General features: G+C 38.0%; 1 protein-coding gene across 1 annotated transcript; it reads left to right on the top strand.

Moving 5' to 3' along the window:
• Window positions 1-1,019: 1,019 nt before the first annotated feature.
• On the top strand, window positions 1,020-20,972 carry LOC144991872 (uncharacterized). Its single transcript, XM_078945875.1, has 4 exons — window positions 1,020-1,124; window positions 2,346-2,426; window positions 9,451-9,597; window positions 19,151-20,972. Exons 1-4 carry the CDS (start codon window positions 1,065-1,067, stop codon window positions 19,208-19,210), a joined length of 348 nt encoding a protein of 115 aa, XP_078802001.1. The 5' UTR covers window positions 1,020-1,064; the 3' UTR covers window positions 19,211-20,972.
• Window positions 20,973-23,709: the final 2,737 nt, after the last annotated feature.

Raw genomic sequence — 23,709 nt, 5'->3', positions numbered from 1 at the left:
GATACATACACCGAGCTCTCACTCTGTCAGATTTAATTTTGCACAGGAGGAGAATTGATGACGGCCACATGCCTTCTGTATAGTTAAAAAAAAGCTTCACATGTCAACAGGCTGCTCTGCCAAATCCGTCGGAGCTGCAAAGGGCAATCGAGGCGCTAAATACCCCCCTCGTCTCCATCCACCCCAAGTTAACCTTACAACCTCGCTGTGGCGCGCCAGCAAGAAGCGGCGCAAACCGGTGTGAGCCAGTGCTGAAAGCACCCCCACCGCCACCACCCCTTCACCCACCAGCAGCCTTCTTCCTGTGCATACACAGACAGGATTAACTGACTAAGGAGAGCCTGTTGCTGTCTCATCTTAACCCTGAATTTAACCTGATTCTGAGAAGTCAGATGAGCTGGGGTGCAGCCAAAGGAACCTTAAAGTATTATTTATTTTTAAAATTCTTTCATCACAGAATATTTTACTTTAATTGTTGGTATGATAATGTTTAACATTACTCAAAAGGCCTCTTCCTGTTGTGAAAGAGATCTGAAATTCTCCCATTAATTTAGGTGTGAAGGACACTTTTTTATTTTTATTTAAGCTTCTTTTATGTATAAGTCAGAACATTTTTAAAAATAAAATCAGCTTTCATTTAATAACCATTAAATTGATAATTTTATTCAAAATAAAGAGACAACTGTATGTTATACCGTACATATGGCATGTCCCAGTGGTGGAGCTAGAATAATTTAAGTTGGGGGTGGGAAGGGGGCAGAATACTTTGGAAGGGTGAAATGAGAACAGCAGAGTGGACGCCCATAACAAATGAAAAGATCAAAATATTAAACAGTTTTATTATTGTCATTAATAATAAAAAAACTGCATTTTTTGACTGATGTACTAAGTTATGTAAAGCCTTTGCAAAAATACAAATTAAAAAAGTGTGGTGCAGAGGTAGAGCGGTTGACCTCTGACCCCATGTGTCGAAATGTTCTAGGGAAAAATGCTGAACCCGTCTTTGCTCCTTATGGTTATAGGTTCAGGCAACACAGCTGCCATAAGTGAGGGTGACTGGGACAATGACTGTAAAGCACTTTGGGCCTTCTAAGAAGGTAGTAAAGCGCCAGATAAGTATTCAGGTAAGATAATAGAGGTAGATCAATAATTAAACATGTGTTAATAATAACTGCAATAGTAATTGGTCATTTGGAAAAACAATCAATCTTACAATAATAGCCTAAAGAGAAGTCCTAAATACTCCTAGTCCTAGAGGTAAAAAGGGCAAACATCAGCATGTTTCATCAAGTCTACAACAGTGCATCCCAAGCATGGATGTTCTACACTGCTGATTGAGTCACATGCTCAGAGCCAGGGAATACAGGAATCTCTTCTCCCCTCTCAACAGGCATGACATGTATCACAGGATCTCAGGGTACTCCAGAGTGTGTCTGCTGGTAGCAAAGCGGTGGTGATTGCTATCTCCACCTGCAAAGCGCAGAGACAGCAAGCTGATAGAACCTGAACCTGAACTTTCCTCTCAGTTCAAAAGGTCACAGCAGACTCAGTCTGGGTAACTTTGTGCTAAAGTCGCCTGTTTGTTACTTTTGAATGTGAGCTGATCTATTTCGTTTCCTTAGAAATGATGCAGAAGTTTTCTGTTTTTAATATAGTAAAAAAAGTGACGGTACATTTTACAAAAGGAAACAGAAACCATTAGTCTAATGATACGTGCAGAAGCTCCATAACTTTCCATTATGATATTGTGTTTTTTAAATTTAATTCATGATAAAATATTCAGTATGTCTCAGAACTTTTCATAACTCGAAGATCACTAAATTACACTAACTTCCAACAAACACTTCCAACCTTTTGGAAAAAGACAACAGGATAGATGAAAGTTACAAGTTAATTCATTTTTACTTCAGACCTTGATTTTCAGCTTCCTTTTTTATTTCTTTCATCTATTTTGATTTTGTAAATGCATTTGTCTTCTTAGAGCCTTATAACAATGCCTTTGAAAAATATAGTTGTAATATAACTTGCAGAAGCTCTGAGACCACAGCAATTAAGGAATTTGGCCTTTTTTTGGACAACAAATTTCTTACAACAAACCTGCTCCTCAACATCCATCCATCTATTCATCCATTTATCTATCCTTTCGTTTTCCAAATCTACTCAATTGTTTTTGGCGGGGAGTCCTTCAACACATTATAGCATTAATACCCACTTAATTAACCAGACCTTCAAAAAGATCTGTACTTTATGGGTTACTTCACATTTGATAAAAAAAGAAAAAAAATCTGTATAAATCCTCATTTGTGAACTAAAAAAGTAAATGTTGCCTGTGTGCTTTATTTCAGAACACACTGAGTACAGACTTAAGTCTCGTTTCCACAGAGCTGCATGGTCCGGTCCGGTTCGGAATGGTCCAGGCAATTCAGGTGAGCGTTTCCTCGCAAAGTTGGGTAGTCACGGCGCATGCAAAGTAAAAATAACAACAACAATAGAACAGCTCATTTTTTTCTGCTTGGCTTTTGGTATTTTGTATACAAAGCATTTAAGGATGTTTGAGAGAAGATTGGCGAAGACCATTTACAAGACCATGAGGCAAACCATTTATTCTTAAAGTAGACCTTTATCCACGCACACCTGCGTCTGCTGCAGACACAAATGAGATTTCAGCCTTATGGTCAGCACAGCATGTTCCAAACTCCATGCTGCTTGCTAAAAATCCTCGGTGCAACGGAAATCATAATTTCTCAGCATATGTCATAATTGTGCAGCTGTGGACAAATAAGGAACAGCAGAGGGGAATGCAGCCACTTTCTTGGTGGATTATTGTGTTGTAATGACCTTTAGTCAATTAACCAGTCCGTTCCATTTTTCTATGGATCTACAACCAACAAAGGCCCAAAATTGTGTGGTTTGGTCCAGCTTAATGGGTCTATTTTATAATGGAAACGCTCAAAATACAGTACCAGACCATATCTAGACCAGACCGCTCAGTGGAAACGAGGCTCAACTAATCTGTTTTTTACACTAATACTTGACTATGTCTGCTTATTAGTTTCAAAAAGGCTTATGACATTTGATGTTTGGCCTGTATAGTTTTACTGTAAGTGAACTGTACCGGAGTGTGTTTATAAGTGGACCGAGACCACCTCCAGGTCTTGGCCCAGTTTTTTGGTGCCAGCAACTACACACAGTAGCGGTTTTAGGCACGGGCCATACGGGCGATCGCCCGGGGCGGAAAAATGACGGAGGGGCGGCGCCAGCGGGTCAGCTCTTGTAAAATACTTTATGCATCACTATTGGTTTACTTATATCACAGAGTTTGTAACAGCCTGAAACCTGGCGGCGCCCCCGCCCCGCAGCTGCGCTCTCTCCTGTCTTTGAGAAGTAGACGCAAATGTGTGTGGGAAGGAGAAGGGAGGGGGCGCGGGGTGAAGAAGGAGAAGGGAGGGGGCGCGGGGTGAAGGGTGCAGGCTGAGGTGAGCACGGAGCACAAAACGCATGCGCAAACCTGGCTGGATCTTCTTCCAGGGGGGCAACGGTCGCGGGCCGCGGCTCAGTGCTTGATGTAAAAATAAAAATAAAAATTGCGCCGCCATGTAGCGAATTGGCGCCCCTGGGTGCAGCTGCACGCGCTCCTGCAAGAAATGTTTGACGAACGGGAGGGGGGGGGGGGGGGGGCTGCGGGTATAAAAAAAGTATAAAAAAATCATGCTTTTTTGGTTATTTCAAATAAAAAATGGGAAAACAAAAAAAAATTCTTCACTTAGATGACAGTTGGTTTAGTCGACAGACTTGATACCTATGTCAGGACATTTATGCTAAATGCAAAAACATCTGAAATATGGAGAAAAAAGGTCAAAGCTGGTGCCCACTTTAGAAAGAAAAGAGAAGAAGAGGAGAAAAGAGACAAAGAAAAGGGTAATATCGCATAGCTAGATGCACGTTTTCTAAATTCGAATGCTACCTGCCCTACAACAACAACAACGTTGCAGAGGAAAAATCTCTTGTTTGGTCTATCATGACCAAAACTGAAGTAGGCCCAAATATTGCAAATAACGTCATTTTTAAGATATTTATTCTTAAATGTTTGCTCTGCCTTAACTTGTAACATTAGTTATGATTCGTGTGTCTGTCTGCTCTGCTGTAACACAAAGTTTTTGTTGTGTTTTATTGTTGTATATTAGTTCATAATGTTAAATAAGCTGTGATGGTAGCATGCTGCTGCTGCTGCTGCTGCTGCTGCTGATGCTGCTGCTGCTGCTGATGCTGCTGCTGCTGTTAGCTTTTCAAAACTCCAGTTGATCAAGTCATACCTGAGATCACCAATGTCTCAGGAGCAACTCACTAACCTGCTGTTGTTAGTATCAATCATTCAGGGGGGGAGCAGATTTCATATGATGACGTTATTGACAAGCTTGCATCAGGAAGGCCACAAAGGTTAGGTTTTAGTTAGTGTTTTCTCTTCTTAGTGCTGCAGTTACATTTATTCTAGTGTATTATTAGTGTGATTTGTAGTTTATAATATTTATTTCAGATTGTTTGTGTTTATTAAATATTTCCTAACTGTATTTTCAGTTACAATAAATGGACAAAGTGACTCTATGGGGGGGGGGGGGGGGGGGGGGGGGGGGGCGCTAGAGGAGGGCCTCGCCCGGGGAGTAATTCAGGGTAGAACCGCCACTGACTACACACTTGATCAGCACCAACTTTAAAATGAACTTTAGTCTGTTCTTGCCGAACCAAACCAGCAGGCACTCTTTTAATATTTTGTTGTTTTGATACCAATGCCTTTTGTTTCCCTGTAAACCACTATGAACTACTTCTGTAACTTGAAATAAAGCGAGTTTATGCTGGGCTTTGAAAAGTGGGGAACATCATTAAAATAAAGATAAAAAAACAACCGTATTAAACAATCACAAACTGTATGTCGACCAACTGTCAGTGTCAGTCTGCTGATGTTTTTAGGTGTGTTTTGTTTCTTGCGGCCTTTAAAAAAAAATGTCTGTGGTTTGCCGTTTAAAGGGCCCTATGATGTCACCACAGATAAGGCTGAGGGAAATTCAAGCTCTTTTCTGATTGGCTGAGAAGAAAAACATTTTTTCTTCACAAATGCCCCTTGACAACAGCCCAGCCAATGAGGACTAGAGGAGTGGGCGTGGCCTGATGTTCCAGCTGTCTGCAGTCAGACACGCAAACACCCACACAGTTTTGAGTTTCACTTCCCCCTTGTTGATGTATTTGATGCTGAAAACGAGTTTGTCTGGTGCTTGGCACACTTCTGCGTCGTTTAAACATGCCTGGGCTTTAAAAACACGTGATGCTTGTCTCATGTGTTTTTACAGACCTGACTTGGTCAGATGTTTGCAAATGATTGTTTAAAAAAAAAAAAAGCATGAAAAAAAACTGACAACCTGGGAAAAGTTCTGCATTTTAATTATAAACTAAATCTGCAAACTTTTTTTATTGTTTTAATAATAAGTCACTGAAAATGATTCAAAACTTTTTCCGGCAAAAAAAACCTGCTGTAAGCTTTGTGGCTGCTATTTTGTTGTGTTTATTTGCGTTGCATCCTCCTTTCTGAACCCTATAGCCTTTATTATTATTATTATTATTTAAGATTAATAGCCGACAGGACAGGGGTAAAGAGGTCAGAGCTTCGGGCTGTTTCTGTTGCTGACTTCTGCAAACAGTCACATATGAGCCTTTTTGATTTTATGTTTCAAGTTCTCTAAAATTATTTATGTTGCAGTCTCACACCTTGGAAAGAAACACCCTTACTTATTATACTATTAGTTTTTCAACTTTAGTACAATGGATTTGCATGCACCTTTATCATGCATACACCTAACAGACTTTGCTTGCAGTGAGTGTTTTTGCGGCTCTGTCACAGAGGAAAAGAGAACCATGTGACAGCTCTTGAGCCTGCAAACAGGAAGCCTGCCCACACCAAAGAAACACTTTGTGCACATACAGCCTTGCATATTTTCCACATGGTACTACATTTAAACATCTGCAGTTTGCTCAGCTGATGCATGCAAGAAGGAAGCACGTGTGCATATGTTTGTGGCGTGCATGTGTGACCGACATCCTTGAGCTTTAAACAAACCAGTTTTAATGATGTCTGCTGTTTCTCTACACCCTATGTCAGCTTTATGTTACGTGTGAGTGCCAGTGGTTGCATGCTTAATGTGCCTTTAAGTATTTAATTCAGATTTACTGTGCATTGTAGATGTTTACATTTAGGGACCACTCAAAACTAAACACTCTGCTTTATTTAGGGCTTCTGCTCTCGCTGCTTATCGTTTGTTTTTTCATACTTCTGCATTTTTTAAGGAGAATGCATCGTGTCTCTACAACTTTATGAACACATTGTAGTTTTTCAAATTAAGATGTAAAAAAAATTGTTTTGACCAAAAATACTAATCAAATTTTGTATTTGGACACTTTGTGAAGTAAAATGTTTGGTGTCAGACAAGAATCCTTGTCAGAGAAAGCTTTAGTGCTTTTTCTTTTTTTGCAATTGTGTTTTAATGTAATCAGTTCAGGTTTGCATCATCCAAACAAATCAACACCAACAGTTAAGGTAAACAAGAGAAATAGAATGCAGTAAACATGAGTGAAAACAGTTTCTGATCTGACTAATCTAGGTATTGTAAGTTTTATTTCTAATTTAATAAATCAACATCCAGGTCAGTGTCTGGTGTTAAGCAGACTGCAAAGTTTGTTGTCTTCATTCCTTTAACCCTCTCTGAGTTGCTCCGCCTTTTTTTCAGCTTCTTGTTTTGTCGATTTGAGTTCAGACATGGCACAAAAGGTCTTGTGTGCTGAAGGTGTTCTCTTGTTTCACTGCTTTCAGGAACAGGGAGTCCTCATGGTGCTGCAACCGCACACATGGCATTATCCAACAGGTTTCAATGTCTCACAAAGGCTAACTCATAAAACAAGATGAATAAAACACAGACCCACGCTGGATGATTCAGTTTCCTTGCTTTCACAACTGCCAATCAGTCAAAAATCACTTTTAATGGTAGGGTTTTACTTTAACTCTTTCACTGCCTTAAGCACTGCTCCAGTTACTCTTTCTTTTATTTGTCTCCAGTCAACTTACACTCAACCACTGTTACTTGTCCTCTTGCTCCTATGTTGTTGTCACAAGTCTTTTTCATCTCTCACTCCTTGGGCTCATCTTGATGTTCTTGCCTTTCTACTTTGTTTTTGTGATTTTATTTTTAACGTCATTGCGTAAATGTTATGTTTTCTGGGATGCATTGCGTGACCAGAAACAAATGATTCAATCTTTAGCAGCTGTTTTTGTCAGGATTGACGTCTGCGTGGTACATGTTTCTCAGCATTTGATGGACAGTGAAAGGAACAAGCTGTTTCAGTTTGTTTTAATTCAAGACAGATGAGTTCCAGATCTTTGGGGAGCACTGTGCTCATTCTGTAGGTTCACAACACAGTTTCCAGAGTCAAAACACTCAAAGCTCACTTTTCAAAAAGCAAAAAGGAAGTCAGAGTGGTTGATACAACAAACAATTCCATGTCTTTGTCAACTTTGTTGTTATCACATCATGCAGGGGTTCCTGTTCTGTCAGTTTTGGAATAAACACTCCCTTTTTTTCACCAAGGAAGACCTTTCAGCCTCATGCTTACCCCTCGCACAGCAACTTTGTTTGCACTTATTCCCTGTTGTGTTTTGTTTATGTGACTTGCATGTGGGATTGGATCAGCTGTGCGACCTCTTGACTCTTCAGCTGGGCTGCTGGCTGCAGAAGCTGATGAGAGGGTTTCCCATGGGGCTCTGGTTTATGGGTGTCAAGGGTTACATCAGGGGTTGCATCTGTTTTCCCAGCTCTGTTTCTCCAAAAGCTTCCTCTCTGGGTTCTTTTTTATTCACCGCGCGAGACCCTCAGTGACAGCGGCCCTGCTGTTTCTGACTAAAGCTGCATGACATTTTGAACTTGATGAACCTTTCATTTGTTTGTACATGAAAATGGTAGATTGTTGCGAAACATGTCCTGTAAATATTTGCAGCGACTTGTCTGTCAGCATGGCAATCATATTGTTTGGGTGAAGGGGAACTCCTGCCTCTGTGCTTACTTTAGGTATTACAAAATAAAATTACCATGTTGGACTTTTTTTCTTTTGAGCACCTTTGGAGCTAATTCCAAGGAGATTAGAATTTTCATTTCACTTTTGTTTTCCGCTTTACAAGACAAATGTGCTGAAATGTTCAGGAGGATTACAATAATCATGTGAGATTAAATGAAACAGAAAAGGCAACAAGCTTAAGTTTATGAATTCATATGGTGCTTTAACTTGACCACAGTCAAAAAAGATGCTGTACATTCAAATCTGATAAAAACATAAAAAACAACAGCGAAGAGATTAAAATGATTAGAGGTAAAAGTATAAACAAGTGTCATACAAACATAAAAACACCAGATAAAGCAAAGCAAAACAGTAAAACGCAAAAGCAGAGCAGAGACATGTTGTGTCAAAAGTCTGGCTAAAGATAAAGTTTTTTTTAAATGAAGAGGGAGGATTCCTGCCGAAATAACAGCAGCAAACAACCACTTTGGTTTTCTTTAAAACCATAGTAAATTTGTTCCTTTCTAACAAAAATCTGCAAACTTTCCTTCAGTTACCAAGCTCACTTAATCGTATTCAGGTGGATGAATGAGTTGTGGGTCATCACGGGAAAGTTAGAGTGGAGCAAAAAAGTACAAGTTGTCCACAGCTGCACAACTATAACATATGCTGAGAAATTATGATTTCCGCTGGAACAGAGATTTTTAGCAAGCAGCATGGTGTTTGGAACATGCTGTGCTGATCAAAAAAGCTGAAATCCAATTTGTATCTGCAGCATATGCAGGTGTGGGTGGAAAAAGGTAAAAAAAAATAGTTTGCCAATGATGGTCTTGTAAAAGCTCTGGTAGAAAATAGGTTATTTAATGATAAATCAGCTGTTCTGGAATAACGCAAAGAAGAATATAAATACCCAATGTGGCTTCTGCATCTGTCGTATGACCTGCAGTCAGCTTCCACATCAAACTATGTCAAAAGCGTACACTGCAAAAAAACCAAAAGCATTTTGTTTAGTTTCTAGTTTAATTCAATTCAGTTTAGTTTTATTTATATAGCCCAATATAACAACACAGTTGTTTCAACAGGCTTCACTATTTGTACAAAACATAAAATCAGTTATAAAATAAAAAGTTGATTGCTAAACTAAATTGGGCATCCCTGCCCCCAGACATTCTTTCCCAGTAAGGAAAAACTCAAAAAAAAAAAAAAAAAAAAACATTCCAGGGAAAAAAATAAAGAAGAAACCTCAGGGATCTCCACATGAAAGAGCTATCCTCTCACAGGACGGACAGGCAATGTACTTGGCCTGGTAGAAGAGAATTAGCTGTTCTTACTCTACAACTACATGTTTGAACATTGTAGCAGATAGCCTTCATCCAGATGAAATTGGGGGACAGCTGGGGGCGCGAGTCAAGCCAGAGGCAAGGTCTACGGCCAAGGACGGGAGCACGGACGAGCCAAATGGAATTTGGAAGCACTCCCACTCCCTCTGCTCAGATCCATGGAGAAGTATGTATAATGGATGTAAAGAAAATTATGATTATTCCACCAAACTTCAGTACAGTGAACAGGAATTGTACTTGTTTTTTCTTTGGGTTGCCATGAAGAGTGAAGTTCGATTCAATTCAAAACAGCATATTTGTTCCTTTGCTCTTACCGCTCTCAGACCATGCAACAGCAAGATTTGATAAATGATCAATCTGACAGATTATCAGATATGCTACAACACACCAAATCTGCCTTTCCTTAGGATTTTTAAACAAAAAATAAATAAATTTAATATATGTGTGTAAATGCCTAATTATTAGAAGTTGAAACATGAAAAATGTGAAAAAGAAACAACTAGGTCATTGGTTGCAGACTAAAATGACTCATTTGAGTTCTGAAAGGTTTTTTGGCTGTGTTAAATGACAGGAAGGTCTAGTGCTGTGGTAAGTGGTGAAAGAAACCTTTCCCTTATTTGGGTCACCATTTCAGCTAATGCTTTGCAAAATTACCGTCATAAAACTGAATGGAACAAATAAAGAAAGATTTTTGTCACATCAAATGTGAAAGAAAACAGATGTGTTGACTGGGGATCCAAGAACATTCAATTCAATTCAATTCAATTTTATTTATATAGCCCAAAATCACAACAACAGTCGTCTCAATGGACTTCGTACCGGTAATTGTAAAGTAAACATAAAATCAAAAGGATCATGAACACATAGAATTCAATAGGAAAATTCTAAATTGAACTAACTAAACAGACTAAACCAAACTGGCATCCCTGAACTTAGACCCCCCTTCGCGGTAAGGAAAAACTGCTAAAAAAAACAGATACCGGAAAAAAAGAAGAAACCTCAGGGGTGTCCACGTAGAGGGATCCTGTCCCAGGACGGACAGGGGATGTACCAGAACTCTATTAAGAAGAATTACTTATCTAAATCTACAACTACATGTTTAAATAGTCCAGCAGATGAAAGAATGTGTTTTGATGCATTGTTTCTAACTTTGAGCTAACAAAACTGTCCAACCAGTTTGAAATGGCTTAACAATCCAGACAAGCAACAAACACCTGTGATTCAAAAACACACCAGGTGGAATCAACCCCAACAGGTTATAGCTTTCATCTTAGTTAAAAACAACCATGAAGACAGACTGGAATGAGTCAGAGAAACAGAAGTAGATAGTTGTGGGGATGAAGGGCTATTTGGTCCTGTTATCTTCTGAGAGAGAAGCCTGTTTTGTTGGCCTTCGACACTTAACCAGCAGGACTTCTTCTGAGGTAGCTGTTAACTGCTAAGCCATGCTGGTGGGAGTTGGCCAGCGGGCTGAAAAACAAAGAAAGCAGTGGTCCAATGGGTTGTGGTCATGGAAGAAGGTGGGAAGCTGCCCTTTATTTGACTCTGTCTATTGGTAGCAAACACGCAGTGTTTCCACAGTTTCACATCCACTCTGAAATAAAACAGAGGCAAATTAGCCTAAACCCCTAAACATACCAGGAAAGAAGAAAGTCTGAAGAGTCAAAACTAAGATGTAGTGCTTAATAAAAATTGTAACAAACAAGGGTCATAAAACCAATGCAGACTGTAAATGATTCATCTTCCATACAAGTTGATCATCCATAATTTGAAAGTTTTCTCAAACGAATAACAGAAGCAGATATTAAATTCTTACAGATCCACTCCAATGAAAATGATATTTTTTGTGTTCTTAACTTGTTCTTGTAGCATTTCTCTCACTATGGAGGACATAAAGAAAATAAAAATTGTGTTTTGGAGTATTTCTTTAGACAAATCGTGGTAAATCAGGAGCAGGCAAAAAAAATGTTGTTTCAGAAAGCTAGTCGTTATGTAAACACTCCACAAGTTTTGCTCCATTGTGATGCATCCACTTGCAGAAAAATGGATTCATGTACGTCTTTGTTTTCCTTGTCTGAGCTGGCATTTAGTTCAAAACTTCCCGGCTGGATAACTCTGATACTGCTCGCCCTTTTTGTTTTACCGCAAATGCAGAAACTATGTCCTAGAAAACAACATTTTGGTTAAAAACTGTGTAATCATAATTAAAAAACCACTGGGAACACTTTTACTAGATCAAAAGATAATTTGAGAGGGACATTAAGATCAACACAAGCAGAGTGGCCTGTCTGATTACAAACTTTCACCTGCAAAATCAATGCAAGATGCTCTTCTGTCAGCTTCCATTTAACAGCACAATCCGTAATAATTAAACAATAGTGAGAATGCTAATGCTAAACAGTCTTGGTTCAGCTAAAGTTAGCCCAAGAATCAACAGTCTCCCTAACATGGCACGTGTGTAGCATACCAAAGTCTCAACAGGCTGTTCTGCTCTAAATAAGATCATCTGGGATCCATTCTGCTTTTCATTTTGTAGGCTTGTTAAATCTTGTGAGCTGGTGTGAGCCCCACAGCTCCATTTCATTAGCCTTCTCTGTCTCCTGGAGCTATTGTTTGAACATTTCTTTGGAATAACATCTGGACTGAGGTGCAGGAAAAGCTAGGTCAGCACACAGGGTTCGATCCCTTGCAGTTTCTATTTTTTGAAACGAGTCCCCTTCACTGTTACAAGATCATTTTCATGTAATAATGCATGGACATGTTTTGCATTACTTAAAAAGTGACAGTTGCAACATCAGTTGTCCTGACTGTGGCACAACACAAAAAATCGTGTTTTAAAGTATGAATCATCAAAAAATGTGACAAAAGGTCCTAGTTTGTTTGCTAATAACAACAAAACACAAATGCACATAACTATGCAACAATGTTAGTAAACTCACGTCAGTCTGACTAACCATAAAGCTATGTTCACACCGCCCTCGGCAACATGCGTTCAAGCAGCAACTTCCAATGAAAATTCTATGTAAATGTTTATTCGGGCTTCCACGTTCAAAACTCTCGCATTCACGCATGGCTATACAACTTTCACAACAGTTTTCCCTCTCTACATACAAAACACATGGCCATTAAACATTAAACCAGATTGAATTTTAACCAATCCGGGACTCGGATTTGGTAGTGACGTATGGATTGTGTTTATCTGGTGAACTCAGACACTGTGATGAGCTTGACTGTGTCTGTCTTTGTTTTTCAAATTAACATAAACCATTGCCACTCACCCGCCATTACAAAGACGCTGACAATGAACCAAAATGTTTCAGTTTTGTGCCCAAATCACAAAATATGCATTGCTTCAACATTTTCCACTTAACCTCTTCCAACTGCAGGTGGGGGATATGCCCTAATAAGTAGAAAAAGAAGAGGAAGCCCCTTCCTGCTTGTCCAGTGTGAACACCATTGGTCCTTGAACACGTATCAAATGTGTATCTAGCTTAATGACTTAAAACTGGTAGAAGGACAACATAAATTTCCATTAAAAAAATGGCTTAAAGTGGACAGGCCCCGCCCTTCTAGATTTGTATTACATCGGAACCTGACTGTAATGATCATAAACATCCAGCAACTTGTTGTTTTATGCTGCTTCATGGTTTTAGCCCCCCCCCCCCCCCCCCCTTCTATAGTCACCCTCCTATTCCCCCCTCTCTAACATCCCTCTCTCTTCTTCCCTGCTTTCCTCTTCCGTGTGGTCCAACACAAAAGATTTTGAAATATAATTTAAATAAAATTTATTAAAAATAAAAATTAAACTTTGGCCTCGATTACAAAAGGGGTTTATTCAGACATACCTCTGGTTTGTCACAGATTCATAACCCCCTGTTGTTAAAGTAAAATATGTCTAACACAAGAGGCCTTCAGCTTAAGTGTATTATAATGTAAATCTACAATAAAAGTGTTGAACACAACATTCCAGAATTCCCATCAATTAGTGTCCAAGTAAAAAAAAAAGATGGTCTCAGCTAATCAAAGCAAAACAGGTGCAAACTGTGAGCAAATTCTGACATCAGATTGTTAAAACATAAACATCTACAGCAAACAACTCATACAGATTTTTTGTGGGTATTTAACTATTTGTCTTCATCTGTTTGAGAGTTAAACCTAAGACCCCTTAAAATCCTCTCACTGTGGTGTTCAATAAGCTAAATTTCTGTTTGAGTGCACGACAAGAAGCAAAAGCCCTTTAATGAGTTTGACCATGCTGTCATCACATCTCATGGCAAACGCGTTGAAACGGATGTGATGAGGTTGGTGAGCACGCCCCGACTTCCTCTTTAGATGCTGAGGTCGGCTGCAGAACATCATGTACCGCTTTTATGTGTTGAAACTGCCTGAGAGAGTCAAAGTCAGGTTAGTCTTCATTTGTTTTCTGTTCACCAAACCATTCAGGACAAGTCTTTAAAGTCCCACTGCAACTATATTTTAGCTATTGTAAAATCATTCCCAGTGGTCTTTCAATTAGGATTAAATTACAGCCCCACACAACCTCAAGCTAATATTAACGTAACAAAAAAAAATAAAAAAAATAACGGTTAACAATATCGAAGCTATTTAGCTGTACAGTTTTGAGCCAGATAGCAACTCGGACAAGGAAAATGAAGGTGTTGATGGATCTATTTGTCTGCAGGGGAATGCATCAGAACTGGAGCGAAGAAGGGAGACTTCTACCCGCCCATTCCAACCACTGCATCAGAAACCTGAGCTTTATCCAATTGCAGGTTTTTATCTGCTCCTGATCCAACACTATTTGAATAAAGAAATACCCAAAAACACAGATTTAATCTTAAATTATTTTATATACGTCCTCCATCATGAGAAAAAGCTTCAAGAACATATTAAAAGCACTTAAAACCTGTATTCCATTGGAGCGGGTCTTTAAATTTTAAAAGCTGAAAAGTACCGAGCATACAAGAAAGTAAACAATGACAGAGGGGCCTTTTAAATTGTTTGCTTTCTCTTTCTATAGCTTTGGTTTCTGTTTCTCTCGCTGGAAAAGGTTGTTTAAATTTCATGCATGAGTCAACTTTACAGCTTTAAAGCTGTGATTCATTCATCCAATAAAGGCTGCAATCACCTGACATACTGCTCACAAAGTGAAAAGAGCTTCATTGATTGTGGTCCTTTAAAAATGTACAGTTATATAAGTGGGACATGGTAAGCAGATTATCTAAGAGAAGACGACACATCTTAGTTGAAGCCTTTCAGTGGTGCAGTGGTTAGTTAACTTGGCTCAAAGCAAGGAGGTCCTGGTTGAAGCGCTGGCTGAGGGACCTGTAACAGAATTACCAGTGGTGGGATCCTTCTGTGTGGAGTTTTTATGTTTTCCCCCAGGTTTTTTTCAAGGTCTGTGTAATGAGAACAGTACAACGCTTACAAATCAACAGAGTTGTTTAATCTGTGCTTAAATCTGAGCGACAATTAGGCAACAATGTTAGTTAGAAAACAAAGAGTTTAAAAGAAACGTCCCAAACCGCATTGTCATCCCTTAAATGCCAAGTGATCAGTATGTATTGCACTTGACAGAGCCACGACTAAATGCTTTTCTCCTCAACTAGACTTGTTGACAGTGACAACAGCTCTGTTTATAGGGAGACTCTTCCCCTGATTTGTCTTTGTTTACTTACCCGTAAAGACTGACGTCAGAACCAAGGATAGCCTTCCTCCCGGGGGGGACCAGAGGAGGATGAGATGTGAGCACAATTAGAGACATAAAGAAAAACAGAAGTTTAGGAAAGATGTTCACACAACATGGGATGCAATTTTCAAAGTATATCCTAAATAAATGCTTTCTAAAATAGGCATTATAATCACATATTTTCATATTTTTTAATGAAGCCTTGTTCATTAATAAATATGAAAATACTTTTATTGTTTATTGTTGGTTTGAACATTATCTTTTTTTAATAGCGACTTAATCTTTCAGGAGGGCTTCTGCTTTTTAGTGTCAAATTATTCTAACATTTAGAATATCCTGCATGATAAATGCTTTTTACTTACAGTATATAGGGACTTTTCTCTCTTCCTTGTAGGTCCAAAGCACTTCAAAGTCACAATTTCCATTCACCCATGCACACAACTAATATTGTTTTTCAGCATCCAGCTAAATTAGAAAAAAAAAATAAACATTGTCATTTATTATTTTTTGCTAACAACACTAAAGTTGATTTTTTTTCCAAATATTTCACTTTCTATGCTGTGATCTCTACTGAAATCTTATTTTTAAAATTTGTTTGCCACCTTTATGACTGCATCTATTGTTTCCAAATATGTAAGTATGAAAACTGGATTATGCATTTTATTCATTTTTTTGTTCCTATTTAATCTAAAATAATCAATTTGCTTATTTCATCTGTTTCCACTGACATGCTGGAAAATGATTTTTGCTCAGTTTTGCTGTGCCTGAAAATCCGCTCTTGTTTACAGCAGTAGAGGCAGCTTGACATCAGACTTTAATGTTTTAACCAACCTTCCTGTCTTCATCCCCTGCAGGGAACTAAACTTTGCTCTTCAGGTCAGATCTCTCAAAACAAAGAGGCTCTTGCTGCAGTGGAGGACTTCCTACACAAAGCGAGTCATGTTACACTCCCAATAACATTTATGCTGTAGCAGTTTCACTAACATCCAGGCTATGTGCAGAAGGACACGTCCTACTGTAAATCAACATGACAGGAAACAAGACATGCCAGAGCTCACGTGAGAAAAAAGTTTGAGGAATAATATGTGAAACAAATTAGGGAGAACAAATTCTGACTTTCACACTTAACCCTTCCCTGTGAGCTTCTTTTCCTTCAACATGCACCTTTAAATTACAACCAGCATCATTTTTTAACTCAAATGTTTACTGCAGTGAGAAACTTGATATTACCTACCTGAAAATGCAGACAACTATTTTTTGTCTTTGCCTTGGCTGAACTGGATTTGATGCATGTGATTTATTAACGATTTTCATAAAATAAAACATCTCTTCTACTGTAAGAAAGTCAAAGAGGGTGAAAATGGCCAAGTGACAACACAAAATTGTCAGACAAAACATTGGCGTAAATGACAATTGCACTGCAATCAAAGAAGAAAAGACTTTTTAATATAAAAATAACTGGAAAAGGGTTGCATCATAAAGTATTTCCAACTCAGAATTGTTTGAAGTTTGATCTGTAAAATGTGCTGTTTCATTTGTAGATGGAGATATTGCACCACATATTGATTCCAGTTCAATGTGAACTCTGGGGTCTCCAGATACATGTGGATTACAAGACTACTACAATATAAATAATTGGAAAATATGAAGGCTCAGTAAATAAAGTTCATTTAATCCATATACCAGACAGACGAAAGAGATGCATTAAGCAACCTTTTACCAACGCATGTCCGTTACCTAAAGTTGTTCAAGGCTCATGTCAAAGAAGTGTAAATCTTTCAAATCTTGCCCAGGCTTTTTCTTTCACAGCTCTATTCTGATAGACTTGATGTCATTTTATTCCGCCCAGGAACAAACAGCAACTTATAATTTCTCCTCCATGATCAATTTTTATATGATTGGCAATTCCGGGAACTAAAGGGAACTTCATCCAAATTTCAGTACCAAATCCGAATCCCTAAAATGTCAAACTTTGACCAGATTTAACTGTCAACACATGTTCAGTGGGCCCAAAAGTTGTACATAGAGCCCAAAAAACAGTCATGGAAACTTGCGTAGCTACGCATGAATGCAAGAGTTTTTTGGGTTTTTTTACTTGTCCTATCCAACAGCTGGGCAGACAGATGAGAGCTGAAGGCCTCTTGTGTTGGACATATTTTACTTTAACAACAGGGGTTATGAATCTTCTGACAAACCAGAGGTATGTCTGAATAAACCCCTTTTGTAATCAAGGCCAATGCAAGACTTTTTAGCATGAATGCCAGAAACGTGCGTTTATGAGCATTTACATGGACTTTTTATTGAAAGTGTTTGCTTAAGAGCAGGCTGCCAAGCCCAGTGTGAATGTAGCTTGACAATAACAAGATGCAGTTAAAGCCAAACTGTGTTAAATTAAATGTTACGGAACCCTAAAGGGACATTGAAGAAGAAGAAAGACTTAAAGTCAAAAAGAAAAAAGAAAAAATCGAAGAAAGAAAAACAAACTAACTGGTGTGCACCAGTTAGTTTGTTTTTCTCTCTTCTTTTTTACTTTTTTCTCTTCTTCTTCTTCAATGTCCCTTTAGGGGTCCATAAAATGTTTAGTGTGAAATGTGAAAACTGTCATACAACTTTTCGCATTTTCTAATTTCCTCCATTTGAACTGTAATTTTTCCAACCTTCTTTCCACACTTGTCATGCTTGCATGCTCCGTTGCAGCTTGATAAAACACAACATTCTTTCAGTTTCACTTCTACCCTGAAGAGCTTCCCATACGTCTTTATAGGTTTAAAGAAAAACACTTTTAATCCCATCTTCTGCAAAGGTACAAGGAAATCTGTCATACAATGCAGTTTCTTTTTTTGTTCAACATAATGCTAACATACGAATAAACTTCCTGCTTCATCAGAGGCGTGAATTGGATTTAAAGTTTACTTGATTAGAACTAGTGTGTTTATCTGAATCTCTGCGCTGGTCATTCATAATCTTTACTTTAAAAGTTTAATAGATTAAGAAACAGGGCATTTTCTTTCTAAAATGTATAAATTGTAAAAAAACAGTTTAAAATAGAATAGTCTGCATTTTTTGTTCACATTTTGTTATCCAAGTTAAATGAACAATGCCCTACACAGTGGCTTCTTTTCCTTCTTTGAGTTATTTACATCAATTTTTCACAGGACAAAATGTTCTTTTGGCGTCAGAAAGCAAGACAATATGTCCAAGTCAAAACGAACTCATCTCTTTAGCTCACCACCACTGTTTTCCCTCTTTGCAGCTCTGAGAGAGTTACAGCATGTGCTAATCTTGTGCTCATTCTAAGAAAAATACATTCCTTAGCACTGCTTTCACCTTTGCACATTATGAAGGAGAAAGTTTCTTCTTGCAGACTTGGCTGAAAGCCAACTCTCCCAACCAAACAACCCAACCATGTGCTCTGCCGCCCAGAATGGGAGGGAAGTTACTTAAGCATGCCTGCGTAATACATAACAATGAAGGCCCTCCTAATTTTTTTCTTTATCTAGATTATAAACTGCTGACTGTTTTTGTGTAAAGATGAATAAAATGCATTCTTGCAAAATGTTCTTGGTTAAATGTTACTTTGCATGTATAATCCTTCATACATCCTTAAAAAACATAAATTAAGTTTAATCTGGCACAGACCAGATCCTCTGTCTATCATTATACAAGTCCTTTTATTGCTAAAGGTGGTTTCTAATGATTACAAATTGTAAATGATTTCAAAGTGAAATAACATCGCCGTTCTTGATTGGAGGATTTTTTTACCTAAATAATCCATTTTTAGGACCTGTCGTGTCTGTGTTTCTCTTTTTTTTGTTTGTCAAAATTCCTGTCTGACTTCATGAGCGCCCTGAGCATTCTCTATTGAGAGGAAGAAATCGTCCAAACAAAAATTTCTGCAGAGTGCAAAAAACAAAACAAAGAAGAGACGGCTCATTTCTGTGAATTCTGGTTTGTCGCCAAAGCCGTGACAGACACAAAGCTGCTCTCATCCTGTGTTGTTTGTTCTTGTGTGGTCATTTTCGTCTTCCAGAATATTTTTGGGATCGCTGTGTGCCCTGTGACCCCTCTGGAGTTACACTGCTTTCCATGAAATCTTCCTGCGGGAGGAGTCTGAAAAAGGATCTCCTGTGCTGTCTTTAGAGTCAACAAGCTGCTGATCTGATCCTCCTTTCACATACAAGTCAGACAAGGGTGATTAAATCTAACCATTTTATTGGTGAATAGCATTCTTAATATGGCCAGAACTCTGAATAATACCAGAGGAGCAAACAACTGCTTTAAATTTGTTTTTTTGTGTTTTGTTTTTTTGTAAATCTAATCTCAAACACTTTGTCAAAGATGCCACTATTAGAAATAAACCATCTGCCTTTTCTGTGCAGGAATTCTGTGGTTTTCTTATTGGATCATCTGTTTTTTATGCTTTGATTTTAATCTATTTGTATTTATCATTGTTTTATTTCTGTTCTGTACCGCACACTTCTGTTAATCTTTTTGTTTTACCCTTCAAATGGGTTACTTTAATACTAATTGGAGAAGACATTTACTTTAAAATTATTTGAGATTTTTAAGCTCAAAACACTTTTGTGTTCAAAACATTTTGTAGACCAATATTTTGGTCTAAAGAATGTTGTAGACCATTTGGTAAGCCAGAGCCTAAATGTTCATGTCAAACCACTTAAACAAGACATAAAGGTAAATAAGGGGGTGGGATGGATTTTCATCTTTTTAACCCATTGAAACTTGCAAACTGTGCAAAGGCCCCCCTTAGTGCTGTTATAGTAATTATTGTGCACTCCTTGCATGTCCCTTGCGTGCACATTGATAACTCTGTGCTTGGAGCTCCCACTCATTTCAGTCCTTTTAAAACTGAGCCAATTCAACCGTTTTGTTTTCATTTTCTTTCAATGTTCCTTGCTTTCTGGAAATCAAAGCAGCACCTTTAAATCCAACTTGATAAAGCCATGATTCATATTTTCCTGACAGGCCCAATGATGTTCTTTGTTCAGACATGTCCCTGCTGTGGAGTTTTTGTTTTCATTTGAGACAAACTGGTAAAAGTGATGCTGAATGAATTCTGATTACATTCAATGATACGATCAAACATGTTACAGATACAAGAGCTCCTTATGTCAGCTATAAAAAAGTATCAAAACAAAAATGTCTGGCAACATGCTGATCAGTATTGTATAAAGCAAGCAATGTTTTTGACAACTGCAGCATATTTGGTTTTTCAAAACAAGAATATGATCTGTATGCAGTCCAAAAGCACAGAAAAATATTTCCAAAGTAACTTCAAGCTACATAAATGCAAAGATTTAAAGAACAGTATGAAAAAAAGTGAAAAAAAATGAAAAAAGTTATTTTAAAGGGTCACATGTTTATGTTTACTTTTAAATTTCTCAAACCTAGGCTAAATCAATTACAAAGTAGGGTAACCAGCTATGAGACAAGTTCATCAGTTATCATTCAAGCTGAATGATGACTGACGATCATATTAAGTAATGCATTTTATTTTTATGTCAAATTGTTTCTGTGAACTTGGCAAAATTATCCTGGGCCACATATTGTTTTATGATTGCTTACTTTTAGTTTCAGACAGTATTATGTCTGATGTCCTTTCTGATATAACCCTTTGCATCTGCCTGGAAGTGAGACCAGGACAAAAAAACAGTGCTGGATTGTGCCTCCTAGTTCTAGTTACATGTCTAAACCCCAAAAGCTTTTTATTCCCGTCACTTCTTTGCTGAGAACACAGGCTCTTTTTGTTCTTTTCACTTCAGCATCTCTTCTTTGATTGCAGCTTCACTTTACAGAAAACATTTCCACCACTTTTCAGGCAGATTTGGCCTCATTAAAAGACTAAACCCTCTGCTGACTGTGTCCTCTCTTCCTTTGATTACAGCAGTTCATTTGTACAAGCAAACCTCTACAGACTAAATTAAATGTTGCTGCATCTTGTTCAATAAAAAAAGACTGCCGGTATCAGAGGCAAAACCCATGTACACTTTTCTGCCTGTACCCCCTCATCCAGATGTGCATCCCCTTTATTCCCATCCCTATGCTCCATCTGAAGGTTTCTGCATCCCACAGCAAAAGATCACATACCTAACCCTTCAGATCTGTGATCCCTCAACAGGGGAATGTACAAATCAACTGTACACGCACTGCACCCTCACTCCCTATATTTATCTGCAGACCGAAAAATTCTGGAGCTTCCTGCACACTTCCATCCATCAATACACAATAGCTCCTTAATAAATGACTGTCATAAGTGCCTGAACACTTCTATAAAAGGAAGTGGTTCATTTTGAAATGTTGACATGCTGCAGGTCCGACACAGCTTACGTAGCAGTTTGTGAAACTCAAGATGTCATTAACTCCTAAACCTACCAAGCTTTAATGTGCTCCTCAATTACAGTAAACACAGTTTAGATCCTGAGCACCCACTGTCCTGCATAGAAGAGCTGAGCCGGCATGCACAGCCATTGGTTGGTTTGCAGCTGCTAGTTTGAGGGTCAGACATGAAGCCTGAAACTTTTCAAGAGCCTGTTTTTGTGTGTGTCTGGTAATATGATTAGCAAAAGTGTTCAGCAGTCGTTAAATAATGTCTGGACTGTGGTGTTTATGTTCTGACGCAGGCACATAAACACAGCAAAGCAGGGTAGTGTCAAACTAAATGATGGAATGCACCAGTACACCAGCAAGCCTATTTATGATGACCAAAATTACAGAACACCACAAGGGAAGAGGCTCCAGGTAGAATAGTAATTCTACCTGGAGAATAGTAATTCTACCTGGTTCCAAATCAAAGTCTATTTTTAAAAATAATCATGCTATTTTTTGGGAACAAAAGTCAAACTAGATTTTTCAGAAAAATTGTTGTGCAAATGTTTTTAATGTCGTGCAACAGAACATTTTGTAATATTATGAAGAGGGAGTTTAGCATGATTTCAGAATTTCAATCCCCTTTTTCTTTCTTTTTTAAGTTAAATTTCAGTGCTACCGTTAAATTCTAATGGGATGTCTTTACAAAAGCATTCTAAAGTGCTTGCAGCTTTAACATAAAACTAAAATGATTTTTTTCCCCTTATTTTTTACAAGGCAAATTGTGCCAAATCCTTGCAGATTACTGATGTCCCAAATAAAAATGTGATCTCCTTAAAGATCTCCAATTTCAGGAACAATCTGGTTCATGAGAGCAACCAACAGCAACATCTCCATTGGTTTTACTCTTTTTAAACAACAGTTTATCATTTCAAGGGAAAGTACTCAGTAAAATGTTAAGCAAATTTTTTTTTGGTCCAACTTTTTTGGCTCTACTTCATTGTTCATCAGGAGCAGTACTTTGGACTTTGGCTTCCTGTCCACTGTTTGATCATTCACATGAGATACATTTTTTATTTGTTAAAGTCAAACCTTGGAGCAAGCTACAACATAGGGACCTTTGAAAGAACAAAAACATAAAATGGCCATTTAATTGTTTTTCATAGAGGTTATGGTGAAAAGAAATGACAGTACAAGACTATCATGTATTTTTCACGTTTTTCTTTTGTCTGTTTGTGTTAAAAACAAAAATAATATGTTGATATATATTACAATCCATAAACCACAACTCCATCCCATCATGTTCTTTTCAGTAACTGACTTCACCGTTTGTGTTCAGACTTGTAGTTTACAGGATTACACAACAACACCTCTTTCTCTAGAATCACAAAGTCACAAGGACTACAGGAACACGTGGGATGTAAGAAAGTGCATTTCTTACATCTGACTGAGTCAATCTTTTTGTCGGCTGCCAGTTAACAATCAAAAATGGGAATAGTTCAACATTTTTGATTGTAAAAACTTTTCCCCTGCGGTCCAAACTAAACAATTGTAGCTTTGTGAGGCTACACTGACATCCAAAAACCACCATTGTTACAGCTGAATGAGAAAATGTCAGACTTAAAAACTTAAAAAACTTTTTTTGTTATAAAACATGTACACAGTTTAATACATAGTGGTTCTAAAATATCTAAAACTTTGTTTAAATTGCATTCAATAGATGTGACATTATTTTTTTCTTTTTCTTTTAACTTGTCCTCTCCAACAGCTGGGCAAACAGATGAGAGCGGAGGGGCCTCTTGTGTTGGACATATTTTATTTTATTTTAACAAAACACGTCAATGGTCATCTTGACCCCATAGGATAGCACAAGGGATAAAGGACCTTTGAGCCTTTTCCCGCAATGTTTTCCTCATACCCTCTTTAAAAAATAACTTATTTTTCAGCAACCTGCCAACTTTAGAGGAAGAGAGTCGTATTTTTGTTGCTTACTTAATTGGTGGTGATTGTGCAAAGAGTCTTAAACCAAAACATCTGGTGCTTTTATTACTCTTTGTGTCAGTACATAATTCTCCCCCAAATTAGCTTGAATTACTCATGGAGCTGGACAATATTCCCATATTCATGATTCATGAAATGACTAATTCATGAATTTTCTGAGCTGGAGCTGGCCTTCTTGAGGGCTCGACTTGCATTTATTCATCCAAGTCAGGTAACCAGGTAAAACGGGATCTGTCTAAGCTGCTTTTATCTTTTTTTTTTGTT

Source organism: Oryzias latipes, chromosome 4 (genome assembly GCF_053564925.1).
Source record: "Oryzias latipes strain Hd-rR chromosome 4, Olatipes_Hd-rR_3.1".
Classification (NCBI taxonomy): Eukaryota; Metazoa; Chordata; class Actinopteri; order Beloniformes; family Adrianichthyidae; genus Oryzias; species Oryzias latipes.
The sequence above is the reverse complement of the archived record's forward strand: the minus strand, read 5'-3'. Positions and strand labels throughout refer to the sequence as shown.

Bases quoted from the DNA above. Each gene is read 5' to 3' on its own strand.
- LOC144991872 (XM_078945875.1), top strand. From the start codon at position 1,065: ATGACTGTAAAGCACTTTGGGCCTTCTAAGAAGGTAGTAAAGCGCCAG. The intron at 1,125-2,345 runs GTAAGATAATAG...GCTTTATTTCAG, and splicing joins AGCGCCAGATAAGTATTCAG to AACACACTGAGTACAGACTT. The intron at 9,598-19,150 runs GTATGTATAATG...TTCGTCTTCCAG, and splicing joins CTGCTCAGATCCATGGAGAA to AATATTTTTGGGATCGCTGT.